The sequence below is a fragment of the Dendronephthya gigantea genome, unplaced genomic scaffold, assembly GCF_004324835.1.
Source record: "Dendronephthya gigantea isolate DGI-Jeju-01 unplaced genomic scaffold, DenGig_1.0 000512F, whole genome shotgun sequence".
Classification (NCBI taxonomy): domain Eukaryota; kingdom Metazoa; phylum Cnidaria; class Anthozoa; order Malacalcyonacea; family Nephtheidae; genus Dendronephthya; species Dendronephthya gigantea.
In genome coordinates, this window is record NW_021163522.1 from 23,464 (window position 1) to 43,355 (window position 19,892).

A 19,892-nucleotide genomic window follows, 5' to 3' on the forward strand; every position below is an offset into this window, starting at 1 on the left:
ATGCGCCGGTTGCAATTTGTACGATCTGACGAGGTTTTGTTCGATTTCATGATGTTTTGGTTGTGGCTGGAAATAACACTTTTTACGTTTGGCATGCACGAGTAGCTAACTTTGACTGAATTGCGGTTAAATATCTTGTGAAGCTTTGAGGATTTTGGAAAGTGTTTATCGATTATTTGAAGGAATTTCTGCGCAACATTAGTTTTAACGTTTTTACTGAAAGGTGGGTTAAACCAGATTATGTTCCGCTTACGTTGTGAATTGTGACGGTGTTGGCTTGGGTTGTGTTGGTCGGAGTAGGTGAGCCTGATATTATAATTACAACGTTTGAGTGATTCTTCGTAAACCGGTAGACTCTCTTTAAAAGATTTTTCGTTGGAGGATAGTGAGGATAGACGTTTGTTGATTGACTTCGGTATTTGCTTGATGATGCTAGGTGGATGGTTAGATCTAGCGTCAACATACAGTGGCTCGTTGTTTGGCTTACGGAAAGGTTGGTGATTTCCTTCGATAAGGTTGAGTGTGACGTCAAGAAAGTTTACCAGGTAGTAGTTGATTTCCGCAGTGATTTTAAGGCCATAGTCATCAAAGATTTTGTGGAGATTTTTCCTTGCATGGTCAGCCTGACGACCTCCCGTTCCCTCAAGGATGAGCAATCCGTCATCTCTGTACAACCCAACGTTGTCTATCCCAAAGCTTTCGGCTAGACTTGTTCAGCAAGAACAAACCGACCAGTTCACAAACCTCGGCACCGTCGTAACTTCCCATCGCGACATCGAAAAGAGACTGGTTGTTCTTTTTTACCCACGTTTTATCGTTGCAGAAGAGAAGAGACTTGCGCGGATGTTTAATGATAGAGATGTGATAATCGGTGATTTCGATCAAAGATTTTCCCAAATTTTCCACATGACCTTTTTGAATTGTATCAGCGCAAGCACGTCAAAAACGTCATCACACAAACTTTAACTGCTGTAGAGTAATCATTCGCCTGATGATCGTTTCAGAAGAAACGTGAAACACAGAGTGTAGCGAACAATATAGCCTATTCAAAATTTTGTAATATTTCATTGATTTTATTTTAATCGCTCTATTAAATTTTGATATCGAGCACTCTTTCTTCTTGGATACTTCACTTAATTGTAGTGTCTATTATATATATTATATATATTATATATATTATATATATTATATATATTATATATATTATATATTACATATTTATAATATATTAATATATATTATTATTATATTAATATATTATATATATTATAATTTATATATATTATATATATTATATATTATATTATATATATTATATATATTATATATATTATATATATTATATATTATATATATTATATATATTATATATATTATATATATTATATATATTATATATATTATATATATTATATATATTATATATATTATATATATTATATATATTATTATTTATATATATTATATATTATATATATTATATATTATATATATTATATATATTATATATTATAATATATATTATATATATATAATATATTATATATATTATATATATTATATATATTATATATTATATATTATTATATATATTATATATATTATATATATTATATATTATATATATTATATATATTATATATATTATATATATTATATATATTATATATATTATATATATTATATATATTATATGTATTATATATACCGGGTGTCTCATAAAAAAGTATCGGTGTTTGATTTGTTATACCTTTAAAACTGAATAAGGAGTTTCAATCGAATAGACTTCACTGAATTCAGAAAGGCCTAAATAAAATTTTGATATATGATTTGAATATATTTGAGCAATATTGAATGAAATAATACAGTTTCATTTCGAAGGAGCAATTTTGAAAATGCTTAAAATTACATTAAATCAGCCGATCAAATTAGCATTTAATTAAATTGCTGTTCTTGTCAACACAACACATAATAAAAAATATTAACACATTCGATAGTTTATACATCTGAAAAAGCATGTCCTTGAACACCTATACAACGTCGTGCTCTATTAACCACGCCAGAAAAAGCGTTTTGTACCATTTGTGCATCTAAACTTTGGCACGCTAAGATAACTGCCTGGCGGAGCTGTCTCAAATTCCTAGGCTGCTGCTCATGCGGGACGTTCCAGATTTGTTGCTTCAAATATCCCCAAAGAAAAAAGTCGTAAATTGCCAGATCAGGAGATCGAGGAGGCCAGGGCCAATCGGCGCGTTTTCCCATAACCTTGCCTAGAAACTGTCCGCGAAGATATCGCATCGTCGCATTGCTGGTGTGGCAAGGGGCACTGTCTTGCTGCCACCACATTACACGATGGTCAATATTGTGTTCACAAAAATCTCTCTGAATTACATGATAGCGAATAATTCGTAAATACTCTCTGCTGTCGAGATTCCCTTCCACAAAATGTGGGCCAAGAATAGTACTAGCTCTTGTTAAACCTGCCCAAACCATCACTTGTTCGGCACCTTGAACGAATTCAACGTAATGTTCGCGAGGGTGACCGTTACCATATTGCGCGTATCTGACAACATTGCGAGAGTTTACTTCAGAGTTAAGGGTGAAAACCGCTTCATCAGAAACTATTAAATTGATCAAGAAAACCAGGATTTTTGTCAACTGTGCCAACAAATCGATTGCAAAATGCAAGCCGTTGTGCTGGGTCGCCTTCTTTTAATGCCTGTCTGCGTATTAAAACATACGGATGAAATTTCAGGTCGATTTTCACAATGCGATTGAACGTGCATCGACTTAATCCCAGACCATTTCTTCTGGTGGAACGTTGTCCATTTTCTAGCAGAGATTGTCGGACTAGGTCAATGTTTTCCATCGTTCTTCCAGTTCTCGTCCTTCCACTCCATCCTTTATTGAGGTTAAGACATGTGTCTTCTGTCAAAAATTTTTGTACGTTCTTTTAATTGCTGCTCTAGTCGGAGCACGATCACCTGGCCAACGTCCTAGCCATCGCCTTCTTACCTCTTCGGCATTATTTACCCTTGCATACTCAATACGAGCCCAAACTCTTTGATCTTTTGTTAGCTGAAGCATATTCAACTTGGTATAAAATAACGATATCCTAATTCGCTTGCATGCCTGAGGTCCCATGAGGCAAATCAAAGCGTTTGGCGAACTTTGGACAAGAAATGTTGGCATTTTTCATTTCCCACAAGGAACAAAGGTCAAAGTATTTTATGTAAACCATAAAATAATACAAGATTGAAGCTAACTTCTTTAAAAACTTCAGAACTCGCGAAAAAAATAGAAAATGTCTTCAAATAAATTTATTAAGTTGTCTTAATTGATTTTTCGCCAGTTTTAAAACTGAAGTTTGGCTTGAAACATTTATATCTCACTGAATATAAGGTGAAAGATCTAGCACTGTATACCAAAATTGAAGTTAGCATTTTCTTAATACTATAAAACTTATTTGAAAGCCATACCTGGTATAGTTTTTACATCATATTAAATCAAACACCGGTACTTTTTTTGAGACACCCGGTATTATATATATTATACATATTATATACATTACTGCAAAGTGATATGTTAAATTTTCGTTGCAAGGTACAATCCTTTGGACCCATTTTCCTCCTTATCATTCGTAATCATGTAGCCACAAAACACAAAGAAAGATGGAAGTAAGTCGACGATACCAGTCTCTCCGAAACAATTGGGGAATGTGCTCACAGCAATATGCTGTCTATTATCGATGAAATTGACGATTGGTGCACAGAAAATGATATGGTCCTAAATCACTCCAAGTGCAAAGACCGAATTATCTGATTTGCTAAAGACACGCCGAATTTCCAGCGTTTGTTCATTAAGGTTCAACGTGCACCTCTTTATTTTTCGTGTTATATTAAATAATCTAAAGTCTCAAAGAAACTTTCTCTAAATCCCTAAAGCTTAAAATAAGTATAATCTACGTAATAATAAATATCTTGATTTAATTTGTAGAACTAGTCGGTTTCCTAATTTGTTTATGCTGTCCAGTATCGTAGTCCATGTCGTAGTCTCTATCATGTTAATTTTTAATATATAATGTTGTGTAATAGTTTTTGAATGTATATCAGGTTAGTAAAGAAAATTCTGCATGTACAATTCAACATCCTACGTAGCTGCCATTCAGATTTGTTTTAATAAAACCCAAACTCCATAATGTTTAATGCTTACAGCTTACTGTATAGGGTTTTTCATGTTTTTGGGACAGGACTTTCAAGTTACGACCGTTTTCTAAAATCTTTTGAACGAACATTTGAAGCGTCTACCGTTTACGCGAACTAACCAACGACAACGGTTAGTAAATAGTAACAAACTAACGAAGTTAATCGACAGCATTAACGTGTGTTTTCCCGTGGAAGATCACAAACACAAAATAGAAAATATTTTTAGAGAATGTAATATTGTTTGTAATATATAAAAAAGTAATATTGTAATTTAGGTTGCATATATGGATTTATGTTCTACGCTTTACTAAGATTTATCTTACTTTGCCTAGAACAATTAAGTTCCTTTTGTTCCTAAACTTAGTAAACTACACTGCAACAAATCCATGAGTGCAAGTTGTTTTAATAAAAATGCTAATGGTAAACAATACACTTCTTATTAACTTCATCTATCAAATTATAATGATTGACCGTTGTCCGTTGTGGTTCCCGTCACTGCACGAACGGTATTCCAAAAAGAGCTTCTAAAGCATCGACCAGCAATTTGAGCCGCTGAAAATCCAAAGAATGAAACGTCCAAAGCCCGCCGTTTTTGGTCAACATACAAGTGAGGAAATCAATGAAAGGATTGTTGCCATGGCGTTTACGGATTTCATCAACATGCCTACCAGGCATGATGTTTGTCAAATCTTAAAAAGTAAAGTAATCACATGAATATGCATGCAATACTCTATCAACCTAAAAATCGTCTTTTGTTTATGTTTTGATCTAATGAGGGTAACAGGGCGGTATTCAAAAAAAAAATCTTTGACCAACTATTACAACACATAATAATGAACGCCACAAAGAAGACATAATTGAGGCCTCAAAGAAGGGTGTCTTTGTGGACGAAAGAGCAACATCTTGGGAGCTATACAGTGTGCGGTGCGGGGTGGCACCCGGCCCTCGACTATGTCGTTCCTTTTGACACTGCGGCTGTATTTCAATGAACTGAAATCCAACCTCTATTTAATTCGATAATTTTCAAGATACTAATAATTTTTCTCATTCAGATCAAAAGTTTATATTGGCCCAAAAGGTTGGTATTCGTAATCTGGGGCTTACCTTTGATAAAAAATTTTCGTACTGTAAACAATCCTAAGGATTTATATTCAAAATTAAACACTGTTTCTTCGGAATCTAACTGGAGAGTGCCTTTCACCCATTTTGAGAAACCTAGATGCAAAACAAATAAATTAACGATTTAAGATGTGTCGCATGTGCGAAGTCACGCTGTAAAAGTGACCAAACAAAAGGCTCCTTAAAAATGGTTTCAAAATGGGGCTTTAAAATAGCCGTACAATATTTGACCCCTATAATTAAGAATAGGATTCCCCAGCTCGATTGCCGATGCTTTCGCAGCTATATTTCTTCAGAAGCACGTTACCCAATAAAAATATTTTGCTTAATATTCTTGTATGTTTGCATGGCCGGTGACAGTCGTTAAGTAATTTAGCTTGTAGGTACACTACGTAAGTATTTAATACTGCAAAGCTTTCGGACCGTTAATTGCAGGTAATTAATTTCAGGTAATTGCACTGATGAAGGCCCGGCCGGTTCAACGGACCGAAAGCTTTGCAGTGTTAAATACTCACGTGTTGCACCAAGCTAAATTACTTAATATTTTGCTTACTTGAAAGCATCCAGATAACAATTCCTTGCTTTAGAAATTCCACCAATTTCTCTTCACGCCTTGTTCTTACAGCCTGGAAATTGTGGTGTAGAGATTTGGAAAGGTAGCTCATTGCTGCTGTTGTCATTATCATGGATCCACACGTTTCTCCACTAGCTCCATCTCGTACTTTTAGATGACTTCCAGGGGCGTAAAGGAAATCCATTCTCTCAACTAACGTTTTCCATATCTCTGGCTTGCTAAGAGAGAATGACTTAGTTTCGTCACAGCAAACGAATGTCAATACCCCGTCATAGGATACCTTTAAAAAGAGAAATTCTAATTCATCGGTCCCTTAGGTACACACTATTGAGTATTTAATAATTATTGCCAAAAGACAAGAAAATCGGTCGTTACAATGTAAATGTCAAGCAATTCTTCCTTGTTGATAAAATACCATGATAAACTGAATGTTATATACCTTAGAAGGCTGCCAATCTAAATGAGCTTCAGCAGCAGATCTGACTTCGTACTTAGTTGTCTCAATTCTTTCTTTCAAACGAAGCACAATATTCTTTTCAGCAGCTTCATCCTCCAAAACATCAATAACCTTTTCCTGATGTTGCAATTCCTCGTAATAATCATTGACGTCATGTTTACTCTTACCCATTTCGACGAAAGCAATTTTTTTCGAGCAGTCGTCTTGTCTGAGAAGGAATTTATACAATGTAACATGTATCAGCATTTTCTGTTCGCCCAACCGTGCATAATTATTTACGACAAAGAAAAAACAAAAAACCAAAGCAGTGATCTGTTCATGTTTTGGGACAAAGGTAAAGCATTGGTTTATCAAAATTTCTTTTAGTGTTCAAAATTCATTCATCCTGAGTAAACAGTTTGAATTCTCATTAAACAACATACTTAATCATTATCGAAATAACGAAACCAATCGAAAAATATATTTAGGGCTTGGATTCTCGAAGTGTACAAAGAACCACTATGAAACTCAATTTTTAAAAAGAGAAACCAATCCGTCACCGGGTTGAACATCAAAAAAAGCCACCCAAAATGAGCATAATTGGAAAAATTTTTGTTTCCAAAATATTGAAAAATTGTATATTAATTAACAAAGCTTCCCATTTTAACAATTTTAGGATGGTTTGTTAAATATTTTACTTAAAATTTTTCTAGTTTCAAAATTAATTCAAAGCAAAAAGTTCAACGGATGTTTCTCAAACACAGGATCCACTTTGCCAAACATAGAAACTAATTGAAAAACAAGAATAAAAATAACTATATAACTATTTTCCCCGTTGAGTAATATAGGAAAATTTATATTTTTCTTTACCACATATTTTTCCGTTGACTTTAAGGTTAACTCGGTGGTCTTTCGCATCAATTCTTTACCGTTTGTTAGGGCTTTAGGGTGCCATGCGAACGTATCCACCATGAACACCATTGCAACAGTTTCACCATTTCTTTTCAGCTCACTCGCCATTTCGTAAGCCAACAGACCGCCGAACGAGTAGCCAGCTGAAAATGCGTTTCAAAAATCGTGGGCATGAGCGAGCATCCAGCTACAATAACTGACGTAACTGATGTAACTAAAAGACCCCTCTTGAATGACACGATACGGTAAAATTTATTATTTTTAATTTCTAGTTGGTAACAATATAGTTTTCATATAATTTGTTCTTACCAAGATAAAATGGACCTTCAGGCTGGATTTTTTTTATTAAATCTACATATCTACGAGCGAGTGTCAGCACCGTTCCATATTCACTCCTCTCAAATGACGTATCGTCCACTCCAATACCATATAATGCAACATGTGCCTGAAAAAAATAAACTGATGAACGAATGCCATCACTCTATACCAGATGCAAGCATTAAATAATTTAATTTGTGAAATGATGGAGAATCACTTCATATGTACATATAATAATTGCGTATATCCCCTGAACTTGCATTTTAGATAGATAGGATAGATTTAGACACTGCCTTAATTCATGTAATACAGCGTAACTTACTGCGGTAAAGTGTTTTTAAACCACGTATAATTTTTATTTACCTATAATTTTTTATTTCTATCAATCAGGGCATAAAAATGCCTCGAGATTTGCAGTTTTATATGGTTTTTCGTCAAACCAGCGTAAGGTCGTAATTGATATTATTATTGATTGATAACTTTATGCATCTTAATTGATACAAGTTTGGTTCTACCTAGATTCTGATTGGGTAAGAGCCTACAGACAATTTTCACTGACTTGTCACTTACAACGACATTAAACAATTATTAGCTTCGCTTCGGCAGATAGCATTGGCCTTGGTCCAAATATTTCTTTTATTATACATTATAGTAGTAAAAGCAATTTGACTGGCTAATAGTTGACAGATAAATCGCGCAATCACGCAAAATTCAGTTATCTGCTAGCAGATAACTGAGTTATCTGCTAGTGAGCCTGCGGTAGTTAACAAGCGGTTTCATTTGAATTCATTCGTTAATACTATGTTTATTATTCTTCAAATTTATAATAAAACAATTATTGAATTCGGTTTTTGTGATATGCAGAGTTATCAAGGTCTCGGTAAGCGATAACGCTTACCCCGACCTTGATACTCTGCATATCACAAAAACCTCATCCAATAATTGTTCAATATCATGCTCAGCGTCATGCAATAACTTGTTAATAGTTTGTTTTTTTATCCATATATAATTTATGAATCTGATATAATAAGAATCTGATTTTTTACCCTGCAACCGGACCAAGTTGCTTGAAATCGTTACCTGTTTTTGGAAACCTTGCGCGAATGACGCTAGTCCAAGCGCCGACTTTTCGCTGGAGTGTGTCATAAATACTTTAACAAATACGTTATCTGGAGTATAAATTGGAATAACTTTCTCTGGATTTGAAGGAATATTTATGTTCTGCAGCTCAAGCCCATTGTTAATTCTTCCAATCTTAACTGTGTCATTGTAGTTAATTTCAGGTGAAATATTTTTTTATCTTCTTCATCGTTACTTGACAAACTTGGTTTCCTTTGCTTTACTTCTTCCGAGGATTCATTGTCCGCACTCGTCGATTCTACGTTTTCTATTTGTTCCAGAATATCATTAACGATTCTTAGACCATTCACATTTGGTTGGATAAAGTAATAAGCCTATATGTTGAGGAAAAACACCCGAATTAGCATTTCATCCATGCATAATTTTATTGGCGCTTAATTTAAATAAAACTTACATAGAGTGAAGGATGATATTATAAATATTAGAGATAGCGTATTAATTTCATAAATGTGGTTAAATTATGCAAAATCGAGAGAAAATTGCTCGCTTTTGAGACAATTAGAACATTATCCCAACTTATATTTCGCTAAATGCTCGTGAAACGCTCTCGTTTAATAATTGTTAAGTGTCTACTCTTAATAGTGCGTGAATTTCTTTAAGAAATTAGTCGAAAAAGAAGGATAGGTGTTATGAGCTCGTATTGGAAGGAAAAAGATCGTGATTCTTACACACGAGTGCAATTTTCCGTCGTATAACTGATTAGTGCATCGTTTCATTAATAAGTAATAGCAAATTTGGTTTCTCCTACAATTATAGCTACACGAGTAAAAAAAAGCACTTTTGAGTATCTTATAACATTTTTGCTGGCTCATTGATCTCTTTTTTCATCAAGAGACTTACCTCAAATTTAGCCCCAATGTTGTTTTCAATTCGATGTTTCATATTTGTTGCAGCAATTGAATCGATTCCAAACTTGTACAGACCGATGTTTAAGTCCACTTCAGAGGCCTCACTACCTGACCACGAACTGAGCAAACGCCTAATGAAATCTTGAACTTTTTGAATTCTCAAATCCAACGGTAGTAGTGCTAGGCTCTCCAATGTCATTAAATTGTCCAAGACTACCAGCGTTTCTTCTCGTTTCCATTGGAACCTCAGAGAATTATGAGTTCTAAGATAAACTTGCCAATTCACAGGAGATATGCAAACTTGAGCTTCGTTAAAATTTTTAAGAATGATGCGTTCCATAAACTCAGTTGCTGAAAAAATATAGACCTGAAAAATCATTGCCAAGTGGGTGAATAATTATGTATACTTATAACCAATACAATGTTGCGACAATATTTTTGTACCAAAAAATTTGCCACCGATTCAATTCTTTCTTATTGAGTAATTTCATAATGTGCCTAGCTTAATGGATTATTTTCTTGATTTGAAGTAGCTAGGAGTTCTGCAGGAATGTGTTTCAAGTTGTTATTCTGAATATACCTTGCGTATAGTGAAGAGCAAAAAATCCGTAGGTTTCCAGGACTGATGTGATATCTGCATTTCTTTCCAGTACTCCAGCACCACTGATCGGTCCCCAGTTAATAGACAAAGCAGGCAGGCCAAGCTTGTTTCGACGATATTCACATAGTTGGTCTAAAAATGTGTTAGCTGCAGCGTAAGATGCTTGCCCAACATTACCAAGAACTCCAGATATTGAGGAAAACATAATGAAGAAATCTAGATCCATCGAAAGACTGAGTTGGTGAAGGATAACACTTCCTATTAGAAAAATAAAAGATAGCTATATTAAGATATTTTTTAATTAAAAATGGTAATAGTACATGGTTTTCACAATTATTATACGAATTATAATAATATTATTACGGTATAAATGGGAATAGCAATAGACCGAGAATTGCCATATCATGCAAGCGAAATCGAATCGCGCATCGGGAAATTAACCAAAGGTGTGCACCACAACTCTCGGGAGACAAAACTGTCACTTAGAAAAATACGGTCACATACACATTTCAAATACAAGTATATTTTGCGCCAAAACACACTTGCGACGACGAAAAATAATAAAAAAACAAAAAAAAACAAGCGAATTTTCAACTCCGTCGTTCACGCCGGAGTAATTAACAAATGTATTACAAAGAGATTATTGTTCATTATTGATAATTAACAAAGGCATAGTTCATTATTTATGGGTAAAGGCTTTCTTTAAGCACGATTAGCAGAGATCGTGGTAATTAAAAATAAAATTGTCGATCTAGGGTACAATTCAATAGCGTGAAGGGCTATAATGAAAAGACTTACCTTTCACCTTTGTCCCTACAACATTTCTGCATGTCTTCAAATCGGCTTTCTTGAGAAACTGGTCGGCCAATACCATAGCGGTAAAAACGATTCCAGCTACATCAGGTAGACTTTCTAGTTCGCTTCTAATGGCATTCATTTCATCCCAAGATGTGACGTCTGCTTGACGTAGAAGGATACGAGATCCAGTTTTCTTCTCTAATTGTTGGACCTCCGCAATCTTTTCGTCACTTGGTGGTGACCGCGCTGTACACATGACTGTTTTTGCCCCATTTTCAACCATCCATCTTGCGATTTGGAATCCAAAACCTCGAACCCCCCAATGACAAGATAAGTTCGATCATTTTTTAAACCATTGATGTCAAGAGGTAGATTATAGAAATCAACCTGCCCAGGAACTGTCTCTGGCTTCACAGAAATTATGTTTAAACCAAAGTTCCCTTTTCGTTCAACTTCAGGTAGGCATCGGTTATTGGATTCATCGCCACGTTGCATAACATCGTATATGCTCGATGCTTTTTGAGCTATATCTAGAAGCTTGTTCCAAAGCCCTTTCGCTTTCAAGACTGAATAACACGAATCCAATAGCATGGAAAAATCTGCAGAACTCTTAGTTATGTCTTGTAAACTAGTCAAAATAAAGCGAACATCTTTCACGTAAACCCATGAGTTAAGCATCATAATTTCGGCCCCGTCGAGGGTACATGTAATAACACTTGCTCCTTGTTTAAGATGTTTCAGTATTTCACCTGTGACATAAGTACTGCTTCTGCTCAGAAGGCAAACAGCATCAAAATCCTTACAGCTATTATCCTTATGTTCAGCTTTCGCTACTTCGTTTTCACTTACAACCAATAACTCTCCAAATCGATCTTTACTTGACGGATTGTGAACAAGACACACAACATTTATACCTACAGACGCGGCAACGCAAGCAAAAATGTAGCATACTTCTTCACTTTGATGATAGACAAGAACTTTCTTATCACCTTCTATGCCACAAAGAAGATTTGTGAGAATGTAGTAAGACATTGCCATGGGAAATCCAATGGACACAGCTTGTTGAGTGGTGAAAATGGCTTTTATCTCCGTGAAGCAGGTTTCCTCTGCGGCAACGTAACTTCCAAGATTATCAATTTTACAGATGCCCAACACAAAGGGATCATTGTTTGCCTCCAGTCCATTGCACATTTTCCCAGCAATTGAAATAAGATCGTTCGGTTTCAGATCTTTCCAATGCTTATGAAGAATAGGACAGGCATAGTAGACTTCAATTTCTCCAATCCGTTCTTTTGACCCTTTCTGTAGAAACCACTGACCTGACCAACTCGCCATCTTTACAGGCTTTAGTGCTCCATCTTCCCCTAAAGGTGATTCCCTTTTCGTACATTTGGACTCGTCAGGATCAAACTTTTGAATACGATTGACATACCGTTCACCATTTCTATATACAATCTCTTCTTCTAGCAATGTTTTTTCAATGTCTTGTGCAATTGCATGGAAATCTTCATCGCTAGGATTGGCCGGCAAATCAATCACAGAGGCAGTGGGGACAGTGATTTCTTCTGAGAAGGTTCTTCTAAATCCAAATACAGATCCAGACCATGGAAAAGTATCATCAGAACTTCGTTCTAGTTGAGGAATTGAAATCACTCCTGAAGTGATGAACACAAGCTGAATCTGTTTGAGAAACTCTTCTCTCTTTAAAATTTCTTGAGAAATCAAAAGACAGCTCTCAAACGCAGAGCTATGAGCAGCATCAAAGTTGCGCGTATCGATATTGAATTTGCTTGCATCCACAGGCCAGAAATTGATCACCATTAGCTTTTGATTAGCTTCTATTTTCCCCAATACTTTATCTAGCGATCGGGAAAATGCATCACGAGATTCATCTGAGGTATCTTGTTTGTCAACAAAATGAACACTTCCGCTTTGCAGGACATGCTGTGCAAATCGTTCAGCAAATTTACTTTGGTCTCTCAGAATCAGCCAAACGTAATGCTCACGAACTTTTGAAGAGCCAGACGCCAACTGCTGCCAACCAAATGTGAACACTGCGTTATCAAATTTCACTTCCTCTCGATCTGACAGTATTTCTTCTATAGTAAACTGGTCAATAATCATCAAAGCACGGCCACACTGATCCAAAAGGAAAATGTTAAACGCCTCTCCTTTTTCTGATTCTACGATCTTTGCGTGAGCATAAAACTGCTGCGTGCACGTCGTCTGTTTCAAAATGTTGATGCGTTTAATCTCCTTTGGCACAGCTTTAACGACAGATTTGATGTCCAACAGAATGGTTGTCTGTAAACATGCATCAATCACCGAAGGATGCAAGACATATTCTTCTGTATTAGCGATTTCTTCAGTCGGACATATGAGAGAAAGGGCTTCATTGCCACTGGACCACGCCCTGACTATCAAGTCAAACTGAGGACCGAATGCGAAACCCGCAGTTTCACGAGCTTTAAGAAAATCTGCCCTTGACCATTCTTCCATTGAAGATTTAAGAATTTCAATATCGTACGGATTTCCTTTCTGGGAGACTTCTAAAATGAAAAAGCTTTGAATAAGCGTTAAATGAAGATAAGCACTGCGCTTTCTACCTGGACACGACGCCTTGTAGCAATTATGGCGTCGTTTAGGTGCAACCCAGAAGTTATAATAATAATAGCTGTCATTATTTAGTATTTTTAATGATATGGCTATCAGCCATATACGACGAGATCGAGCGAGTAGTTTTTTATATATACTACATATATAGCTACCATAAATACCATTTTATAAGCGAAATAGACATTGCATGAAAACATAACTATAGATGGGCAATTGATGAAACTATGCACACCATTTACAAAGCCTTAATTAAACCATATTTTGATTATTGTTCCCCTCTTTGGGACAACTGTGGGCTGTTACTAAAAAAAAGTGGGAAAGTGGATGCAAAAATCTCAAAACTAAATATAAGTCTAGCAAAGCAGTTCTCGTACATAATATTCTAAAAACGGTACTGCCCCATGCCTTCGCAAATCCTTTTCTGAGCGAAGTGTAAATGAAAATGGTTATAAACTGAGAAATTACAATACTGATTTCTTAATTCTGAGACCTAAGAAAGAGTTTCTCCAAATAAATTTTAAATATATAGGAGCTGTATTATGGAACTGTCTTTAGCATGAAGCTAAGTCTGCTCAATCAATTCGCTATTTCAAGAGGCTCATAAACTCAGTGAAGCAGGCCGATCTATATTTATTGTGTCAACACTTATTTGTATATATTATAGCTCATAATTCTATTTGTATATGTCATAGCTCATAGTGTAATTAAGTAGACGCCCCCCGTGGAAATCAGTGGTAACTGACGGGACTAGTGTCTGTAAATAACATTTAATAATAATAAAATTGATTTCATTTCAGTCAATCTTTCGCTGAATGATTTCACTAAATGATTTTCACTAAATATATATTACATTAAAACATCCGGCTTCGCATCGCGATTTAAATATTATAAAATGCTCCCTCTCGTGTTTTAAATAGTTACCTATACATCACTATCACGCTTTGAGGTTATGATCACTATCACGCAAGATTAATATCACTGCATGCATACTGCATAAGTGTCTATACCATGGTTGCGATGTTTGAATAGATCAAAAGTTTAAGGTATTTTAAAAAACTGTCCAATCACATTTTGTTATGGAAAACTTTTGATGGATTTATTAGCATTTAAATATACCGGACATCATGTCAAATTGGGAATTGCAAATCAGTTTTCTTTTGTTGAATTAAGTTGCACAAAATTCCTTATTTGACGTAATGAAATTCCTTATTTGACGTCATTCCTTATTTGACACTAATAAATCCTAAATTTTTCAATAATAAAATGCATTGCAAAGTTTTTTTTTGAAACACTGTACATTAAACTTTGGTATAGGCATTATATTTATACAATTTAGCTAGTCTTATATCACTATCATTTGCGTACGCCGTTCAAAATATTTGCTAGAAATGTATTCGGTTTACCTTTCGATCTATATCCATCATCAATACCAATCTGAATGGAACCCTGAGAGACAGTTAATTCTCGCTCGTCGCTTTCCACTGCAGAGATCTGAAATGATTTATTTCCACCAAGGGATTTTTCAGGTAGAAGACGTGTTCTTATCTTGTGCGAGTCATTCTCGGATATGGACAGTAGACTATCGAAACTGATGTTTCGAACATCAGGCGCTGCCCGTGGAGACAAGTGCAAGGACATAGCAAATACAATCTCTATATAAACAGCGGCAGGTATCAAGGGGTTTGAAGATTGAGAAAATTTATGATCCTGGAGATACGAAACATCGTGCAAATTGATTTCAGATTCCCAAGCCAGCAAACCACTGAACGTTTCCGTCGGGACTACTTTACCAAGAAGGGATGGAATTTGGTGGTTTTCTTATTTTCTTCATTAGTCTTGTGCTCATCGTAAAATGTAACACATTCTGGTGGATGCGATTCGCGGTACCAATACTTTGTTTCTTGCCAAGGATATGTTGGACGGGGGAAAAATGTTTTCGATCCCGAGCCTTGCACTTTGTTCCAAGATAAGGGAACACCATTTGCGAAGAGGCGAGCCACGCAGTTTTGAAGAAATGATAAGTGCTGGCTTTTCACTGATTGTTTTGGTAGAGTTTGAACCACAACGACGTCGTTTGAACGTAGAGAATCTGACGGATGATTGTGAGACCAAGTCTGACGAACATGGTATGAAAGCTGAGGTACTGCGTTTATTTCAATAAAGAACCGGTGACCATCCGAAAACATCTTTTTTAATACGGGCTCCAGTAAAACCGCTTGTCGGATGTTACGCCACCAATGGTCAAGTGATAAGAGATTACCGGGCAACTTAGTGCCGGTAACAGTTGAATAAAATGGCACATTGCTTGAAGTTTCACAAACTTTGAAATCCTTTGTGAGATTAAGGAATGCTTGCTTTATTTCATCCATTTCTCTACTATGGTATGCTCGAGTCGTAGTAAGTTTCTTCCAAAAAAGATTGCTTCTTTCACTGGACACATGGTTTTCCACCAGCTCCATTGACCTTTTGCTACCAGATAACACAACATTACCTGGGCTATTCACGGCGGCAACGTCGACCTCATTTGTCAGTTGAAGATCTTGCAGCATATGTCGAGCTTCCTTTTCTGTCATCCCAATGGCAGCCATACATCCTGTTGGTGAACATTTCTCGTGAAGTTGAGAGCGAAACAAAACCAACTGCAAAGCTTTATTCAAATTTAATGCTCCAGATGCCCAGGCTGCAGATATTTCTCCAAGACTATGACCAATAACCGCGGACGGTAAAACACCCCATGATTTTAGTAGCTCGGTTAAAGCAAAATGTATGGCAAACAGAGCCGTCTGTCCGATTGGATTTTCATGAATTCGCGACGTTTCTGCGGGTTTCTTGAGCTCAGAAATCAAGGACCAGGGGGCTTGGTATTGTTTAAGGAGTGCGTCAATTTTTTCAATGCTTTCCTTGAACTTTGACTCATGAACTAGCATTTCTCTTGCCATACCATACCACTGTGCACCTTGACCACCATAGAGGAATACGACTTCACGACGCGGCTTAGTGACGGCCCCTGTAGCCACCAATTTTCCCATCCGTTTTCCTGATCAGAGAACATATCTAATGCCTTAGCTGCATCTTGAAATGAATAAAGCTAACCGCCAAGCGATAAAGTTGCATTGTGTACCTTTCGTTGAGGGAATAACAAATATTATCTTTAAGAAGTTCGTCGTCATCAGGCTTTATCTTTAGCGATAAGGACACCTTTTTAGCCATTGCTCTCAATGCTTCTTTCGACGCTGCCGACAATGTTAGAACTCTGTTGGATGAATTTCTGCTTGGGATTATAGTTGTTGGCTTTGTAGTTACTTCCCTAATGATTGCATGGGCATTTGCGCCGCCGAATCCATACGAAGATACCGCGGCGGTTCTCGGCTTATCATCCTCGGTTTTCCAAGTTTCATTGGAAACTTGAACCACCATTTTTCTTTCAGGCATCATGAGCTGTGGTTTAACTTGTTGAACATTAATAGTAGGAACAAATTGGGCATGTTTTATCATCAGACATGTCTTGATTAGTCCAGCTAAACCTGCTGTTGACTCCGTATGGTTTACGTTTGATTTCACTGATCCTACACGAAGTAATCTTTTGCCACTATTGCCATAGACTGCTGATAGTGATCCCATTTCGACGACATCTCCAACGGCTGTACCGGTGCCATGTGCTTCCACGTATGTTATATCGTCCTTGGTCAGACCTGACTCTTGAAGAACTCTCTTAAAAAGAGCGGCTTGTGTTACCTGACTAGGTGCTGTCATTGGAATCGCTGTTTGGCCATCATTATTTGTTCCGCAAGCCAAGACCTCTGCATAGATATTATCTCTATCATCTAAGGCTGTTTGGGTAGGTTTTATTAAGATTGCAGCTACACCTTCTCCTCGCCCATAGCCGTCACCTTTGATATCAAAACATTTGCAACGACCATCTTCGGCTAACAGCCCAGTTCTGCAGCATGCCGTGTGAAATTGGTTTCCAATGAGAATTATATTAGGGGCACAAACTATAGCTGCGTCACACTCGCCAGTTTGTAAGTGTTGAAATGCAATGTCCAAAGCAACCAAAGACGAGGAACAAGCAGTATCCAAAGCGATGCTAGGGCCAGTTAGGTTAGCGAAAAAGAAATGCGATTGGCTATAACTGACATAGAGCAGCCAGTTGACGAGAACTGATCAATCTTTCTAATATTCGAATGATCAAAAACCAGTGCACTATATTCCGTGCACATAGATCCAACATAAACGCCAGTTCGACATTGTTGTAAGTCCTCAAGGGTATGCCAGCGTCTTCAATCGCTTCAAAGACAACTTGAAGAAGTATTCGCTGTTGGGGATCCATTGAACGGCTTTCGCTTGGAGATATTCCAAAAATTGAGCATCAAATCCTGTAATATTTTCAAGAAATGCGCCGGTAAGGACGTAATGCTTCCCTGGTGTGCTTCCCTGGGTTAAACGAATCTGTGAACTCCCTTGCGTCTGGCCTGTTCATTGGATAAGAGCCAATACTACATCGCCCTTCCACCAACATATCCCAAAATGCATCTTTCGAGTTTGCACTACCTGGAAAACGACAACTCATTCCGACAATGGCAATTGGATTGGACTGTTTGGTTTTTGCGTCTAATTCAGATAAACTTCGGCTTGTATTTCTACTAGATTTGTATCTTTTCGTAATGTTGAACCACTTCATGATTGACAAGTCAAGGTTACTTTCACGAAGATTAAAGAGCTTTCCAAGTAGAGACAGGTACACAGGTAGTATCACCAAACCATGAAGTAAACCAAGAAAAACGATACCAACAAACATTTTGAAAAACGTCTGAAATACCATGGAGGAGGTAAATCCCGTTGGCATCATTCCAAGGAATGTGCTAAGCCCACCTAAAAACACACTGCCGCCTACCTTGCTTAGAGCATCGATAACACGGAGTTCGGGAGTTGTTGCCCTGGAGAAACAAAGTGGAAAGCGACATGTGCGTTGTAATCTACAGAAAATCCCAAAGCCATAACAAGGTTGATCATAGAGATTGAGTTCAAAGAGACATTCCAGATGTACATCAGACCAAATAGTTCAAATATAAGAGCACCGAATCCCCATATAAGACAAAATATTACCACAAAGTGATTAATAAACAACCACGATATCAAAATAATTGAAATTCCAGCAACAACCAAGTTCTGATGGTTTCATTAAGTACATGAGCATACTGTTCAAAGTATATAAAAGGCAAGGCAATAGCAAATGCACGAGCATCCGTGGAACGGAGATCCTTTCGAATGCTCGCCATCATATTTCTTTGAAAATTTGAGTCAGGATCACTTTTACAATATACTAGTATCCTTGAAGCCGTCAAATGAGTTTATCTTTCGAAAATTTTAGATCCTGGGCAAACCTTTGATACTCCGGGAGTGAAATAAACTCCTTCAAGTAGTGATGGAATATTCTCGTATATCGATTTTGATGTTTCTATTCCGTGCCCACGACGTATATTGGGATACCACGATATCTTCTTGGAGAAAAATATTGGTTACTTTCAACAAGAGTTTCAACTTGGGAGTATATTTTCTGAATTTCAATACTCGAGTGATCAGTTTTTCTGGGAAAATTATGCTAACTTCGATATTAAGGTTAAAGTTTTCTTCATAAACATTTAGGAATTTTCGGAAATGTGAATCTTTCGTTGTTAACCACTTCCGGTTAAAACTTTCATCGAGGCCAAGAGCGCCATAAATTCCAAAAGCTAGGAGAAGTAGTGAACCTGAGAACACAAAGATTTTCCAACAGGGGAAGTAATTAGTTTTCCCCATGCTTTCATAACGTTGTCAAAGCCACTTCTCCGAATTCCAAAGCAACAATCAGTTGGAGGAGGACTCATTAGGCAAGGCAAGAAATCTCTGCGTCGAGCGTTGATTCTTTTAATATCGAACCACATGCAACCAACAAAAAATGTCAGCAACAGGATGAAAACAGATGAAATTGCAACAGCTGTGTAAGTGCAGAAAAGCCGAATCGAAGGGAAGATGGAACTACTGCTAACGGCAAATGCTACAAGATCAGTAAGGGTTGTCATGGTAATAGTTGGACCACTTCTAGCCATTGTCCCACTTAGCATATGCATTGCAGGCAAATCTTGACGGATCATTTCATTAAGTTCGTGTAGAATAATAAAAACATCGTCTATGCCGAACTTTAAAAACAAGAACGGTAGAACACCAACCATGCTGATAAAGGGAACACCAACAATCATTAAGAAGCCAAGTGCACTCGTGACACCCAAGTAAATGGACAACAAGGCACCATATCCTAACAATTGATGACCAAAACGAGTATCAG

General features: G+C 36.7%; 2 protein-coding genes across 2 annotated transcripts; both read right to left on the reverse strand.

Moving 5' to 3' along the window:
• Positions 1–4,624: 4,624 nt before the first annotated feature.
• On the reverse strand, positions 4,625–8,805 carry LOC114543658. Its single transcript, XM_028562551.1, has 7 exons — positions 8,645–8,805; positions 7,556–7,691; positions 7,205–7,389; positions 6,338–6,563; positions 5,878–6,178; positions 5,310–5,420; positions 4,625–4,894 (listed from the first exon to the last, which is right to left on the reverse strand). Exons 4-7 carry the CDS (start codon positions 6,524–6,526, stop codon positions 4,698–4,700), a joined length of 798 nt encoding a protein of 265 aa, XP_028418352.1. The 5' UTR covers positions 6,527–6,563; positions 7,205–7,389; positions 7,556–7,691; positions 8,645–8,805; the 3' UTR covers positions 4,625–4,697.
• A 7,816-nt stretch (positions 8,806–16,621) lies between these two features.
• On the reverse strand, positions 16,622–17,897 carry LOC114543656 (fatty acid synthase-like). Its single transcript, XM_028562549.1, is given in 3 exon segments — positions 16,622–17,673; positions 17,676–17,834; positions 17,837–17,897. Coding segments are annotated over 3 exon segments (1,272 nt in total).
• Between the last annotated feature and the right edge of the window lie 1,995 nt (positions 17,898–19,892).

Bases quoted from the DNA above. Each gene is read 5' to 3' on its own strand.
- LOC114543658 (XM_028562551.1), bottom strand. From the start codon at position 6,526: ATGGGTAAGAGTAAACATGACGTCAATGATTATTACGAGGAATTGCAA. The intron at 6,179-6,337 runs GTATATAACATT...CTCTTTTTAAAG, and splicing joins TAGATTGGCAGCCTTCTAAG to GTATCCTATGACGGGGTATT. The intron at 4,895-5,309 runs GTAAGCCCCAGA...TTACTTTTTAAG, and splicing joins ACGAAAATTTTTTATCAAAG to ATTTGACAAACATCATGCCT.